Here is a 17,145-nt window from a genome sequence, read left to right as displayed (position 1 = left end):
CAATAACTGAAAAATAGCTACAGTTAAGCCAAAATGAGTTTCTACAGACATTAGTAGTTTTAATGTGGGGGTGGTCATAGCTCTTCGTGTCTCCTGAATAAAAAATAAAACTCAAGTGACCCTATGTGCACCATGAAGGTATGAAGAACAAGTAGCTCTTTATAAATTAAAATTTTTTTCTCCCTTCCCCTAACTACTTACATACACACACCACCCTGAGAAGGAATCCTAAATCTAACTGTTCAAGGTTTTCATGTGTGAAGACTCATATTAGTTTTTCTTTTACGTACAAAATCTACTTTTTCACCCTAATTATACATCATCTTGCCTTAATGACTTTTGGAATAAATGGTTATAACTAAATAAGGCAAATCAATGAAGCTCACATATATAATTTTATATACCTAGCTCCTCAAATAATATTTTTGATGAGTTAGCATCCGTCTAATAATTTCTGGATTCTGCATTCCTTTGGGAAATGGCACAAGGCCTTCTTGAGTATTAGATTATGCATTTGGATCTCTGATTTAGTGGAACAGTGTAAAAATCTCTTATAATCAGAACACTCCCCACTGGCTTCACATCTGAAGATCCCCAAGAGGGCCATTTGTCCCAGTGAACATCTGGAATAGATTACATGCAGTTAATTGGCTCCAGGTCGAGCTTGTTACAGACGGTAGCATGCAGTATAACCTGTGCAATTCACTAAATCCACCCACTTGAGGTTAAATCACACCTACTTCTCTCTGTAATTCCTCCCAGATGCAGGACACGCACATGTGTGCATAGACACATTGCACACACACAAACGTGCACTAGAAGATAGCAAAATAGCAATAGATTAGTGGAGAGGTTGACAATACATTAAACCCATAAATTATTTCAATTAACTGATTAACTATTAAATTCAAAGGATTGTTGGGAAGAAAAACAAAGAATCAGGAGAAGCGTATTTCTGAGAGTGACTGTTTTATAGTAGAAAAATAATTAAAGTTAAAAAAAAGCACCAGCAGGTTCAGAGTTTGTGTTTTATTCTGTCCCTCACCCTTAGCTTATGTTTCAGCACGTGTAGGTACTTATCAGAATGTCAGAGTAGCCAGTAAAGCAGGGCTTTGATTTTTAACTTATTGAACAATATTAATGAGTTGGGTTACAAGGAACAGTATGACTACTGTTCATTGAAAACCAAAACATCAGTCTTCTTAACTTATAGTGTTGGAGGCACAGGCCATGTCATAGCGATTAATGACCAGTTGGAGGAGTAGATATCTCAATACATAGCCAAGGGCCATTAACCCCAACTGGCCATTAATTCCCAGGAAATGTCCTGTACTGAAGTCATTATTGCTAATAAAATGCACATATGGAAAGTTTCCTCTCTTTTGCCTCTGTGCAGAAACATACATTCACATTACACGCATTGTTACATGTCATGAAAAAATGCAGTATTTCACATGTCCATAGGTTCAGAAAAACTGAGCCTAATAAGAAATTTAATATATACTTACCCTCTACATTCAATTTGACCTTCCCTTTTTTTCAGAGAGCATGGCTTGGTCGAAGAATACATGTTTGTATGTCAAGGCTGTGGATCTCCTGCGATCAGATACATATGTTCTGCTAACCCGGATGTAGGCAAAAGTGAAAGGAACAGGCAAATGGATTAGAGAAACCTGATGAATGTGGACAGAAGCAGTGCACATGATCTAATATCAAAGGCAGTGTGGAGTAACAGCGTGTTTGTGTCATAATATATTAGGTACCGGGACAGGCATGAGACACGTTTAAGAGTTAGGCCAAGTTCCTTTCTGGTTTCTTCTTTATCTCACCTCACTGAATTATGCTGACTCTCTGCCTTTTCCTCAGCAATCTAACCAAATCTATCATGCTTCTAGCTTTTCAGGAACCCTTAACTAGGTTTCACTGTTTCCTTGAACTGTCTCTTTATGCATGCATGTGCACATATATTATGTTGGTGCACACATGCACATATGTACACATCTGTGCACACGTATGTGCATACACATGTATATAGGCATACATATATTATTTGTATACAAGCAGTATTATAAGGAGCATCTGGCAGTCAAAGAATGCATCTGTTTTACTATGTAAATGTCAAATTGAAAAATTATAAGGATGTCTTAAGAGATTTAGCAATTCAAAACACAATTTAAAATTAATCCTGATAAATTTTTCTATAGCCCAGATAAAGTGACTCTGTTTTGCGACAATAGCATGAGGATGTTGTCCTATTAGCTTTAAAATAATACAATTCTGTCCTTCTTAAGAGTTTGTTTTAAATATGTTATTTGAGTAAGGATTTATTAAAATACATCTTTATGAAAAACTTTAAAAATTCATAAAAGATTGCTGATTATATGAATTATTTTGGTCAGAGGTACATTCCTGTTTTCCCTCAAATTACATCTAATTAGATGAAACCATCAGAAAATGTCATGAAAGGTAAATGAAATATGCGATATGTACATATTTAGTATAATATTCTTAAATGAATATCTAAGTCAACTCAATTATTTGTGTTTATAATAGTCTCCTAAATCAAATGATTAAATAGACATATATACACACAGGACAATAATTTGGTACTTCCTATAGGAATATTTGAAAGTAATTAAAGTAACTGAGAAAATATAATTTATTAAATCATGTTTGACGTTTTATGAAAAACATAAAATTTGCAATTTATCTTTCTCTTGTCAAGTCTTTTTTGTTATATTTTTTATTACCATTTATTCCCTTATACCCACTGCCCACTATATGCTTGTCCATGTCCATGAGTCCTTTTTTCTTTCTGCTTGATCCCTAGACTCTTAAATCCCTCCTGAATAGCTCTCATTCTGCTTGCTATCTATGAGTCTCTCTCTATTTTGCTTGTTAGTTGAGTTTGTTCATTATATTCCACATATGAGTGAGCTCATATGCTATTTTTCTTTCTCTGACTAGCTTATTCCCTTGGCATAATGTTCTCCAGGTACATCCATGCTGTCCCAAAGGGTAAAAATTTCTTCGTTTTTGTGGCTGAGTGGTATTTCATTGTGTAAATGTCCCATAGTTGTTTTATTCACTCATCTGTTGATGGACACTCAGGCTGCTTCCATATCTTAGCAATTGTAAATAATGCTGCAATAAACATCAGGGTACTCTTGGATAGGAAATATTGACATCATTAAAATGTCCATATAATTCCTATCAAGATTCCAATGACATATTGCACAGAACTATACCAAATATTTCAAAAATTTATATAGAATCACAAAAGGCCCCTCATAGCAACAGTGATTCTGAGAAAGAAGAACAAATTTGGAGGAATCATGCTATCGAATATCAAACTATACTATAAAGCCATAGTAGTCAAAACAACATGGTGCTGGCAGAAAAATAGACACATAGATGAGTGGAACAGAATAGAAATCCCAGAAATAACCCCCCACCATTATAGTCAATTAATATTTGATAGAGGAAGCAAACCCACACAGTGAGCTGAAGATAATTTATTCAATTATTGGGGTTGGGAATATCGGCAGATACATGCAGAAAAATGAAATTAGAACACCTTCTTATACCACACAAAAGAATAAATGCAAAATGGGTCAAGTACTTAAATGTTAGACCCAAAACCATAAAAAATCATGGAAGAAACTTAGGCAGTAAAATCTCAGATATTGCTGGTAACAGTATTTTATCTGATATATCTCCTCAAACAAAACAAAAGAAAAATAAACAAATGAGACCATATCAAACTAAAAAGTTTTTTGCACTAAAAGGAAACTGTGTACTTTTTATTTAGAATGTTTGTTGTGTATAAGCCCTGACCTGTGTGGCTCAGTTGGAGCATTGTGCCATAAACTGAAAGATCATGGGTTTGATTTGCAGTCAGGGCATAAGCCTAGGGTGAGAGTTTGTCCCAGGTCAGGGTGCATACAAGAGGCAACCAACTGATGTTCTCTTTCACACAGATGTTTCTCTCCCCCTTTCTCTCTTCCCGCCTTCCCCTCTCTCATATCAATGAACATTTTCTCAGGACAGGATAAAAAGAAATATACAAACAAATAAATAAAATGTTGATCATGTATAAATAAATACTTCCATAAGTCTTTTGTTATTTCACTTTCTCAGACTGACCTCAATCTCTGAGATTTAAGGTAAATGTAATCTTGATATTGAAAGTCTAGAAGGCATTTTAGCAGAGTTGATCTGCTGTAAGAAAAAATTACTTATTTGACCATCTCTCAAAACTCAACTTCATGGACATAAAATATTTGTTGATATTAAATCATTAGAAAAGTACTTAAGGTATAATCCTTTTTATATGGCTAAAGCTATCATCAAAAAAGTTCAGAAATTACTGGGACAAAAGTTGAAGCAGGTCCCAGATCTAAAAGCCTCCCTGGAAATAGGCAAAGCAGGATTCTTTTCCTGGGACACTTCTTAGAAAAACATCAGTAACTTCATGGAGAAGGAAGAGAAGCTAAAGAGCTGCATCAAGAATTGATGATCACTTGGTTCTGCCGCAATGAAAAGTCCCCAAAGACCTAGGGGTTTAGAAGGTTGACTCCAGCTACAGTCCAAACAAATGTTTTAACCCATTGCTTGTTTGCCATGCGACCTCGAGAGAACTATTTAAAACTCATACCTCCACTTCCTCATCTGTGAAATGATTACTTATCTTTCTTGGCTGTTACTCATATTCATAAAAAATAAAAGGAGGCTCATTAAATTTTTTTAAAGTTTATTTGAGCAAAAATCAACTTGATTATGGCAGGGCCAAACCAAAAACATTAAGAGCATTCTACTATCAGGAGTCAGGGGAAACTCTTATGTAGAGAAAGCTCAGAAGCAAAGAAACTACTTGATTGGGTGTAGTTTAAGGCTTAACTGGTTGTTTGTGATTAACTTTATTTAGCATTTTGAGTTTATAGCTTTGAGTGATTCTTAGGCCTAGATTTTAGTTTGCTTATGTAGGCTACCATGGCATTGGTACCTCATCAGTCTAATGGCCATCTTTAATTAGTTTAATAGCATTGTCATTTAATTTATGTGAGGCACTTAAAAATTACATAGTATATATAAATGCTCAATGAATGTAATTTGTAATTATTATTATTATTATTATTATTAGGAATAGTTTGAAATATGTGGGCTTTGATTTATTCTATATCTTAACAAAGACAACCAAGGCAGCTGATTTATGACAACCCAGCTAATAACCATGCCTTCCTCTTATAAACCCTTTATGTTACAGCTTGTTTTTCTATTCAGCCCTGTACTGTGTAGAATAGTATAGGGTACAACTACGATTGCCTTGTCCGAGGCCTAAAATTGTACTGGTGGCCCTGGCGAGATCATGTCCCGTTTTCCCAATTGTAGGTAGACTTTTAAAATACCATTTTAAGTCAGAAGCAAAAGAACTCCCTAAAAATGATGGTTTTTACTTGTTTTTGCTTCAGATTCTTTTCCTTTGGGAATGATGTGGGTAAAGATAGGCTTCCGCCAGTGTTTTTTATCTGATCGAAGAATTCATCAAGTTACAGAAAGAATTGATTCCTTCTACATTCGTATAAAACCTTAAGTGGAAGAAGAGATGCTAATTAACATATTGACAAACTGTTGATATTAAGGTATATAGTTATTTCCACAACTGAGTAAGGCCAGACCTGAATGTTATTACTCACTTTTGATTCATTTGTCTGGCAACAATTTGTAAGAGCAATACAAGAGAGAAGAAACAGCTATTTTAAAAAATGTATGTGCATTCATACATTTATAATTTGGTAAGTCTTAGAAAATCTACAAACATCTATTTTAATATTTATTTTCTTATTTTTAGATTGTTTCCATTGTTTCAAAGAGGACATTGTTTTCACCATGAATGCTAATAGAGAGGAGACACCGAAGTCCAGAAGCTACTGTGCTTACCTTTTTAATGCCTTGGTGATTCTAAGCGCGATCCAGCTATTGCCCCTGGTCATTGGAACTTCTAAACAAAATATTCCGCGACTGAAGCTAACCTACAAAGGTAAACGTGTGTAAATGCTTTCAGGTTGTCTTTTTAATTACTGTATTCCTTTTATTCAGAAATACATGCTGACTTCACTGACCTGTTTATAGTATTGACATCAGCTAATAAAATTGTTATAAAATAAAAAGGCCAATTATTTGTTATTACTTATTATTTTGTGAAGAAACTAGATGTCTAAACTCTGTACATACACTTTTCATTCCATTGTTTACAGTTATCAACTACTTATGAACATAATTAGGAAATTTTGGTCTGCAAGTTCTAATCAGTTTTTATTTAAAAAAAGAAAATAAACATTATTTCATATAGCTGCCTAACTAGTTTATCACTACAGGGAAGTTTTTTTTTAAATTTTTTTGTTATTGTTCAGTTACCTAGAGGGAATGTTTTTAAACAGTAAGATATCTTCAAAAAATTAAGACACTAAAATACCTCTAACATCTCAAGCACATACATATTTTATTATTTTTTAAAGGCAGTATGAAAGGATGAAAAGGATGAAAATACTATTTTAGAAATGAAATCTGTTAAGGTTTAATATTTAAGTTACTATAAAACAAAACTTTTATAAGTTATAGTTCATCATCTTGTGTCTATGTATGTATAATACATATATGTACATACATACGTATGATAGAGAGAAGACAGAGAGTGCCAAGTCTGATGCACAAAGATTTATCACTTTTGTTTTCTTTCCTGTGATGTACCCTTGGTTTCTTTAATATCTTAAGTATTGAATGTAAAGGACTCAGCCTCCTCTGTTCTGAACTTAGCAGGTAAAAATTGTACTAGTGGTTTTAATATCCTCTTGTTAGGACAACTATTTTCACCTTAAATTAAATGTCAATAATAAAAACTAATGTGATGTCATGTACAAGTGTAAGTGGGATTTCTGGAACAGATAAAACTACTTCCTTGTGTGCTGATCAGAGACACAGCCACTGTCACTAGAGTTAGTTATTTTGAACAGCTAGAAGACTATTTGGAGAGATTTTCTTTAAGACCAACAAAAATGTAATAACCATTTTATCCAAAGGATGCTTTTTGATAAAGACTTAGCTTTGAACCTCTAAATCCACGGTATCTTGTTTGGTTCTATTGTTGTATAAAGAGATTTCTCTTCAGTTGCATATTTTGAATTCTTGTACATTTATTCATGCTAAATCTGTTTCTTGAGTAATGAGTAAGGGACCTTGGATCAGTATGTTCTATGTTTCTGGATTTTGTGTTATAAAATACATATATCTTTTAAGTATATAAATATATTCCTACAAGGTGGGCTTCTTACAGTGACTTCTAAGTTCATACTGCAGGTGAAGTAAAAATGATTTTTGAGACATAACCTACTTCTATCTTGCAATAGTGTAAACTTGTTCTGCTTCATAATCATCATGAAGGAATTCATATGGGTTAAGGATATTTATATGTAGAAATCACTAGTATCTGCAATGTTTTTTGTTTGGAAAGCTCCAGAAGATGAGATAAGTAACATAACTAAAAAGGAAATGGACAACACTTTTGAAAGGAAAGAGAAAATGAAAATCCACTTATATATAAAGATGCATCCCTTAAGATGAATTATAGTTTCTTTTATCTTTAAATTTTTTTTGCATCTTAGATTTTAGTATCAACTTATATTTGAGTGGCTTATAATAGATATAGATATCACTCTGTCATCTATAGGTTCATATACCCATTTTTTATTTTTATTGAATCTATGGGAGTAACATTGGTTAATAAAATTATAATAGGTTTCAGGTATACATTCCTATAATACATCATCTGCATACTTTATTGTTTCTTCACTACCCCAAGTCTAGGTAGTCTGTTTTTAACTACATCCTTTTGAGCCTGGCACAACAAGAATTCAGGCATCTATATTATTTGAATCTTTTTCTCCCCTAAATCTTGCTTTCTCAAAGAATCACAGTAAACCTACAAGGCACCAGCTAGTCAACACTGAACTCACACATATAAGACGTAAGGAAGGAAACCAACCCACTTACTACTCACTGTATACTCACCTGTGCTACCATTACATACTGAGCAACCACTATGTACCTAGCATTGTCTGAGAAAAGTCACTGTCCTCTTTAAATTTCTTTTCCCAATAGGGAGACCAGGTAAACAAGTGGATATTATTTAAAATAGTGAGAAATATTAGGAAGATTATAAAGCAAGAGAGTTACTGGGTCAAGGAAACCTACTTACACTATATCATGTTGAAGATTTATGGACCCCTGAAAGCCACCCTCTTTACCCATTTTATAGATAAGAAACTTGAGCCTCAGAGCCTTAAGGCCTTTCCTCAAAGCAAGAAGCCATTAATTAATTAAGTGGCAGAACTATCTTGTGTGTTTTTATCTCTCAAGTTCAAGGTCCATGCTCTTGCCACCTTGTGCCTTGAGGGAAACAGTATATATTCAGGAAATACCAAGATATTAAAAAAACACAGTATTTCACCATTACCTCTTTGGTGGTATTTTTAATAACTACTAATAGTACTAATTATTTTTTGCTCCTCAAATCTCACATGTATTTTCCTGGGAAAGAAAAATTTGAAATCACCTTTAAAATTTGTATCTGCCATTATTTAACTAAACATTAATGTGTTTCATAGAATGTTTTTTGTTTTGTTGCAATTTTCTGAGAAATGAGTGGATAAGTCTATTTTATTTTTATTTAAAAAATTATTTAGCTGTGAAATGCAGTATGTGTCTCAAGTAGAGATTCCTGGTTATTTAACTCATCTAATTCCTTTGATCTAATCTAGTATTAGTTCAGTTACTCAATTCGGTATAACAGTGGAAGTAAGTAAGTTCTGAGGTTGAACTACTAGGTATTAACTGCTATAACTAGATGCGATATATTTGTTTACTTTCTGTGCTGTAGTTTTCTTATTCATAACAGAGTAAATCTAACAGTAAATCTAAATCGATTAATTGATTTAGTTTTAATATGGCTGACAGTGTTTGGCATAGTAAGCACTTGACATGGTATCAATTATTATTTTTATGAAATATCATTATCATAAAAGATGTTAATGGTTGTTCCCAGACCAAAGGTTTCCCTACATAAATAAGTTTGAAAAATATTATACATAGTTTTCTCTTGGGGGTTTATGACATACATATATTAAATTTGCTCCTGTTTACTCCCAAAGCGTTTTCTACTAGAGTTGGTTTCCCTCAGTCAAGTACCACCCACAGATTGTGAATTTATTGAAGGCGCTTCCCAGGGTTTTTATCTTGTGGTCTTTTAGATGTTAATGTGCACTCATAGCTAAAAATGTCATTGTTGACCCTATTTGACTACAGGGTAGCCCTTGGAGTTGGGTAAAATGAATTGTAAAAGTATTCATGGATTCAGACATGTAGTCTGGCTTCTTTTCCCCCACCAAAACAGTGGGAAAAGAAGATAGCTTGCTGTGAAAATGTTTCTCTGAAGTACTTAGTGAAGAAGCATTATCCATCTTATAGCAAGAATTCCCATATTATATATATTATTTCTATAAGGCAAGTCACTGATGGTTTAATTTTTGGTGAATGTGACATAATTGAATGGACTCACTGGTTTTCCCAGATATGTTTTCTGTAAACTGAGGCTGTACTGTTGGGCTTTCATAAGTTTAAGAGTTCAAGGATAATTTTATCATGTATTTGATATTCAACTGTGAACATTTCGTAACAATAGTTTCTGAATATTCGCCATGTTCCTGGTATTGCTCTGGCAACAGGGGACATATTAGCAAACAGAAGAGGCAAAAGTCCCTGTCATCATGTAGTTTATATTCTGATATGAAAGGCAGACCATACATGAGTACTTTGCATAACAAGATAGAAGATGATAAGAACAATGGAGAAAAATGAATCAGGAATGTTAACTAGAGAGTGGTGAAAGGTAGTCATTCAGGAAGAGCTTACTGAGAGAGTTATGTTTTCACAAATATTTAAAGAACAGTTGCAAGCCATGCGGATAATTGGGAAATGATTTATTTTGGCAAAAGGGACAGCGGGTACAAAGGTCCTGAGGTAAAAAGGTGTCCACATGTTCAAGGACCCTAAAGAAGACAAACAGTATGGCTGAACAGTGGGATTGCTGAAAGAAGATTGATTAAATTAGAGAGTTAACAGGAGGGAAGAAGATTAGTTCTTCCACTGCTGTCATGGTTAAAATATTGATTTTTCATCTGAGTGATATGAGAATCCATGAAAGAATTTTGAACATGGAGGTAACATGATCTGGCTCTCATTATGGAATCCCTCTGATTTCAGTGTTGTGACTACACTGAAAGGAGAGATCAAGGAAGCAGGGTATCTGGTTTTAGGCTATTGTAATAATCTAGTGTATGGACCAGACTGGTTGTAGTGAGGAACAAGAAGAGGATGATGAAGGTAGAGCCAACAGTATCTGACTCCATGCGTGTTTTTGTTTGTTTGTTTTTGACTTAAAGATGAAGTTACTATCAATTGAGATAGCAAAGATTGTGAAGAAAGTTGCTTTGGGGAAATCAAGTGGACATGTTTGCTTGAGAAGGCTACTAGGTATCTATGTAAGATGTCAAAAGGCCTCTGAGTGCATAACTTCTGGAGTTTATGAGATGGCAATTGGAAATATGAATTTATCAGCCTGAATACATTCTTTGAAGTATATTTTACTGATTATGCTATTACAGGTTTCCCAAATTTTTCCCATTTACTCCCCTCTGCCCAGTTACCCTCTTTCCCTCCAGCAATCACCCCCACTTAGTTCATGTCCATTGGTCATTTATGTTCTTTTGGCTTCTTCATTTTCTATACTGTTCTTAACCTCCTCTTGTCTATTTTGTACCTACTAGTTATGTTTCTTAATCCCTGTATCTTTCTCCCCATTTCCCCCTTCCTCACCCCTTTGATAACCTTCCAAATGATCTCTATATCTATGATTATGTTCTTGTTCTAGTTGTTTTATTTGTTTTTCTTTTTGTTTTTTAGATTCAGTTGTTGATAGTTGTCATTTTTATGTTCATAGTTTTCATCTTCTTTTTCTTAAATAAAACCGTTTAACATTTCTTATAATAAGGGCTTGATGATGATGAACTCTTTTTGCTTTACCTTGTCTGGAAAGCACTTTATCTGCCCTTCCATTCTAAATGATAGCTTTGCTGGTAGAGTAATCTAGGTTGTAGGTCCTTGCTTTTCATTACTTTCAATACTTCTTTCCAGCCCCTTATTGGCAGCAAAGTTTCTTTTGAGAAATCAGCTAGTAATCTAATGGGAATTTCTTTGTAGGTGAGTCTCTGCATTTCTCTTGCTGCTCTTAAGATTCTCTCTTTATCTTTAACCTTTGGCATTTTAATTATTTTTTCCTGTTCTTTTTTGTTTCTTCATGTTGTTTCTTACTTTTTTCTTTCTCCTGGCGCGATAATCCTTGAATTTGATCTTATCTTTGAGATTTTTTAGCACCTTATCTGTCCTTCCATTCTAAATGAAAGTTTTGCTGGATAGAGCAATCTTGGTTGTAGGTCTTTAGATTTCATGACTTGGAATATTTCTTTCCAGCCCCTTCTTGCCTGTAAGGTCTCTTTTGAGAAATCTGCTGACAGTCTGATGGGGACTCCTTTGTAGGTGATTGTCCCCTTAGCTCTTGCTGCTTCTAGGATTCTCTCCTTCATTTTAATTTTGGCTAATGTAATTATGATGTGCCTTGGTGTGTTTCTTCTTGAGTCCAACTTTTTTGGTACTCTCTGAGCTTTTTGGATTTCTTGAAGTCTTTTCCTTTGCCAGATTGGGGAAATTTTCTTTTATTATTTGTTCAAATAAGTTTTCCACTGGTCTTTCCCCCTTCTGGTACCCCTTATTAGACCGTTTAATGATGTCCTGGAGGTTCCCAAGACTCTCCTCATTTCTTTGAATTCTTGCTCCTTGACCTTTTCTTTTGTATTTGCTTTCTTCTGGTCCACTCCATTGATTTGAAGCCCGTTTTATTTTAATTATGATGTGTCTTTGTATGGTTCTCTTTGGGTCCAATTTGTTTGGACTCTCTTTGCTTCCTGGATTTGTGTGTCTATTTCCTCTGCCAAATTAAGGAAGTTTTCTTTCATTATTTTTTCAAATAAGTTTTTAATTTTTTCTCTTTCTCTTCTTTTCTGGGCATATTCTATGATTCAGATGTTGGCATGTGTGAAGATGTCCCAGAGTCTTATTCTCTTCTCATTGTTTTGAATTCTTGTTTCTTTATTTTGTTCTGGTTAACTGTTTTTTTCTTCTTTATGTTCCAAATCATCAATTTGAATCCCAGCTTCCTTCCCTTAACTGTTGGTTCTCTGTGGATTTTTCTTTATTTCACTTAATGTATCCTTTATTTCTTCCCTTATGCTTTAGCCATCCATACTCAGTGAATTCTCTAAGCATTGTTATCACCAGTGTTTTGAACTCTGTATCTGATAGGTTGTCTATCTCCATTTCATTCAGTTCTTTCTCTGGGGTTTTGTTCTGTTCTTTCACTTGAGCCATATTTCTCCATCTCCTCAGTTTGGTGGCCTGCCTATGCTTGTTTCTGTGTGTTAGGTAGAGCTGCTGTGACTCCCTGTCTTGATACACTTGTTGCATTGTATGGGGTAGAGCCTTAGGTAATCGCCAGGGCAGGGCAACATGCTTCACAGCTTTGTGGCCCTGTGTATGTGGGGAGGGGTTGGAGAGAGGACAGTGCTGCTGCCTGGCTTCTGGAGGCTTGCTCAGCACTCGCCCTGTTTCCAGTCACTTCTCCCACTTTCCCCTATTCAACTGGAGCCCCTTTAGCTGTTGCCCTGGTGGTGGTTCCCAGAGTGGGTGGGTTTGCTTATGTTCTAAGATGATGCAGTCTCTTTAAACAGGCTCTCCTGAAAGACTGGCGGTTTTTCCTGCCACCCCAACCCCCACTGGTTTTTAATACCAGAAGTTGTGAAGGCTTTATTTTCTGAGCACTGGAACCCTGGGATGCATGGTGTGGCCTGGGGCTGGGATTGCTCTCTCCTCAGTTACCTATCCCAATTTTTATCCATCACATATGAATGTGGGACCCCCGTTCTGCCAGCTGCTCCCTCCTCGACACTGCCACACTGTGTGCTCTGCAGTCTGGTGCCCCGTCTCAGCCCCTTCAACCCGTCTGGATGAATAGGTCTTCTTTAAATTCTTGGTTGTCAGACTTCCATACAGTCAATTTTCTGGCAGTTCTGTATGTTTTTTGTTTTGAGGTTGGTTGTGATCCTTCTTATGTTTGTGCAAGGAGGTGAAGCATGTCTACCTACACCTCCATCTTGACCAGAAGTCCTAGCCTATAGACATTTTTAAATTTATGAGACTGTAAGATGACAAAAAGATATAGAAGAATATGAAGGATTGAGTTCTGGAATACCCTTAACTCAGGAGTTTAAAGAAAAGAGGCATTATCATCACAGCAAACTGAAGAGTATTACCTGGGTGTGTGGGAAAGAAATCAGGAGTTGCAGTATAGAGGAAGTTAAATAAAGCAAGTAAAGAAAAAGGGGTTATCAGCAGTGTCATATTCAGCTAATGTGTTAGGAAAGATGACAAATAAAGATTAACATTAGATTTAACATCAAAAGTTCATTGTTGATGAGAGCAGTATCTGAATGTAGGAGCTATAGCACAATTGGAATGGATTCTTATCAGCATAGTCTAACTCTAAGGGGTTAGAGACAACTATTAATACTTTTTTCAAAAACTTTTCCTGTAAGGGAGGCATGGGCAGTAGTAGCTGGAAGGGCAGTGTGATCAAGAGACCTATTTTTCATGTGCTAAGTAAGTACCAGAGCATTTATATACTGATTGAAATGATCCAGGAGAGGAATAATTAATGATTTAGAAGAGATGTGGAATAATCCATTACTATTGAGGAAAATACTAATGAAACTCCATTTTCCTCTCTAAGACTACTTTGAGAACACAAATGAGTGAAAGTAGCTTATTTTACGTAATAAACTATTATCTGATTTATGTTCAGTGTCAACTATTGTCTAGATAAAAAGAGAGGGTACACAGATATAAAGCACATTCAAGGTAGAATGTGTTCCCTTTGATATAGGCTGTAAGTACTCTGTGTTTAGGAGATTGATATATAAGGATTTGGAAATAAAACCCTGGAAACATTAAAGGGTCCCATAAGTAGATAACTGAAAAAACTGATCCTAGTCTCCTACTTTTTTTCAGTTCAGCAGTGATTGTACTACAGTGCGCCTGTATCCACCCCTATTTTTAATAATAATTAAAATCTACGTCAGTGTATGTGGAGCACTGTTGTAAACATTATTGATCTGTGGAGGTTCACAAAGTGGCGGAGGTTACACAATCATATGAAATAATATATGCTGTCATATTGCCATACAGATATCATTACAAAAACATTCCTGGAATGAAGAAGATCATAAAAATCACTAGGGTCTACAATGGCCAGTTTTGTCCTCCTGGCAGGGTCCATAGAGCTATGTCATGGGACACTTTGGATGTGTCTGTGGTTATGTGAAATGTGGAAGGGACTTTAGAAGGACCATAGCTTAAGTAAAGACATTTTTTTTTGGTGGGGGGGGGAAGTGGATTAAATTCAGTTTTTTTTTTATTAAAAAAGCTTTTTTTGAATAGATCATATACATAGTTGGTTATTATTCTATTAATTATTGAGGAGATAAAATTTTTCTATGCAACTGCTTGTTCTATAACTTCACTTATCTAAAATTTGGCTTTCTTATCCCTTCAGTCTTATTAAATAATTTTTTACAGCAGGATTCTTCCAATTATGTGTAAATTTATGGATATTTTTAAAATGAATGTTATTGGGTCTTTTTTAAACAAAAAAAATGACAAATAGCTTTCTATTTCTTAAGAACTAGTAATATACATTTTGCATTTTTGTGAGAATCTATTAAACATGTTGACTTAATTCTATTAAGTCAAAAAGCATAAATTAGAATTACAATGCTTTTTACTCATAAAGAGGTTTATTTGAGTAAAGTCACAGTGTGCTAGACACAGTAGAAAATTTAAGATAAAGAGTTCAGTAATCCCAATGAAACAATGAAGTGGGAGAAACAATTGGAATGAACTTGTCAGTGGGTGTACAGTACTCCATAAATGTAAGCAGAGTTATTTTGAAGAAGAGTTTTGTTTTTCTAAATGGCTAATAGGGTTCAAGTTAGAAGATATAGATAACTTTTAGCTCTTTCTCTGGCACATACTTTTCATGCTGCATTAGCATAATTATTTGCTCTAAGTAAAGGTTTTCTTACTTGGAAATTAATGATAATGCTGGTTCTCCTTGCCATCAAATTAAATAATGTAAGGAAGGCTCTTTGGATGTTATAAAGGACCAAATGGATGTTATGTCAGGCTTCAAAGGGAGAACAAATATGTTATTGAATTCATTGAAGTAAGATATGGAAAAATTTAAGGTCTTTAAAAATATAATTATATTTAAGCATCATGGGTAGAATTTCTGCAGCCACTGATAACAGGAAATTTACTTGAAAGTCAATAATAAATCATAACTTGTCATCTTTGTATCTTCCCTTCAGGTTAATGCATATTAAACAAATATATTTTCTTTCTTGTATGAGAAAATGAAGGAATGTTTATATACATATCAGTTTAAATTAAGCAGGTCATTTATCACTTATTAAGTCAGGGGTGTACAAATTTGAACAATGTAGAAATGTGAAGGAAAATAAATAATAATTTGGTCATCTTGCATAAATTTCTACACTCCATCATTGAAAAGTTTGAGAAACACTCGTGTAAAGAAGGAAGGAGTCCAGCTCACTGCACTGGGCCAGTAGCATCAGCATAATCTGGGGGCTTGTTAGAAATGCACCATCTCAGGCCCCCACCCAAACTGCTAAATGAGAATCGTGTTTAAACAAATATCCCCACTGATTTGAATGCTTGCTAAATCCTGAGAAGCACTGCAGTAGAGTATTTTGTTTCATAACCTTCCTCTTCCCCACCAACACCCAAGCATTTGAAGATCATAATGGGAACTTCTTGTGACTATAGCACCTTAGAGCCATAATTGGGTCTTCAAATGGCACTCTAACCTCTCCAGATTATTACTGTTACTGTTATTATTTTATCCTCACCCAAGGACATTTTTTCAGTGCTTTTTGAGAGAGGGGGAGGGAGAGAAGAAAGGAGAGAGAGGAACAACAATGCAACAGAAGAAAGGAGAGAGAGAAGCATCAGTTGATTGCTTCCCATATGTACCTGGACCAGGACTGTATATTGGGGATCAAATCCACAACCTAGGTAGGTGTGCAGACTGGGAATCGAACCTGCAACCTTTTGGTTACAGGACAATGCTCCAACCTTTCCAAATTATTTATAAGTCTGTAATAAATCCTGATTTAGATGAAAGGTAGATAAACCAATGCAAACAAGAATCACTAGTTTGAAAAATCATTAGTTAAATGTTTATTAGACTTATGTGCAAGAAATGGTCATGAATTACAACAGTGATTTAGGCATTATTCTTATGTGCAAGCACTTCTAGTCTTTTTAAGGGACAAAATAACTGCAAAAACATTAATTCCATAGGACTAGGGTAAATTAAAAATAAACATTTGAAAGAATTTCAGACGCTGTTTGGTATGTAATTGAGTTTTGAACATTGGAGGAAACTTAGGGTTTACTGAACGAAGTGTATTCTGGCATTGGAGAATTTTGGCCATGAAATTGATCTAACTTGATTGTGATTTATGGGGGGAAATAGAATAGGCGGCATTATGTGTTAAGGATTGGCAAGAGAGGGCACATGGAACAAGGTTGTGAGTCTGTTACAGTAATTTAGAGAAGTAGTAATATGGATCTTAACTTAGATGACAATAAGAAAAAATATTTGATAAGAATAGGAAATTTGCATGACAGAATCTATAATGCTTTAAATTTAGCTCAAGGTTGCATAAGTGAAAGGAAATAGACTTAGAGGTACCAATTATTTCAATAAGGGGAAAAAAAGAGCAGAGGAACACAGAAGGAAAACTGAAAGTGATTCTGATAATTTGAGCCTGAGGTCTAGGTCATGTCATTGAATCATTAAAGTCAGTAGAATAAGATGGTTGCAGGAGAATGACAATA

At 34.8% G+C, this 17,145-nt stretch overlaps 1 protein-coding gene across 1 annotated transcript in view; it reads left to right on the top strand.

Annotated features, from left to right (window-relative positions):
- Window positions 1-17,145, top strand: part of SEMA3D (semaphorin 3D) — a 200,374-nt gene that overhangs the window by 63,907 nt on the left and 119,322 nt on the right. The window contains exon 2 of the mRNA XM_037129036.2: window positions 5,852-6,040. Coding sequence (XP_036984931.2) covers window positions 5,890-6,040 — 151 coding nt within the window. The 5' untranslated portion in view covers window positions 5,852-5,889. The remainder of the gene's footprint in view (window positions 1-5,851; window positions 6,041-17,145) is intronic.

The sequence above is a fragment of the Artibeus jamaicensis genome, unplaced genomic scaffold (genome assembly GCF_021234435.1).
Source record: "Artibeus jamaicensis isolate MK-2021 breed Jamaican fruit bat unplaced genomic scaffold, CSHL_Jam_final contig_787, whole genome shotgun sequence".
NCBI classification, from domain to species: domain Eukaryota; kingdom Metazoa; phylum Chordata; class Mammalia; order Chiroptera; family Phyllostomidae; genus Artibeus; species Artibeus jamaicensis.
The sequence above is the reverse complement of the archived record's forward strand: the minus strand, read 5'-3'. Positions and strand labels throughout refer to the sequence as shown.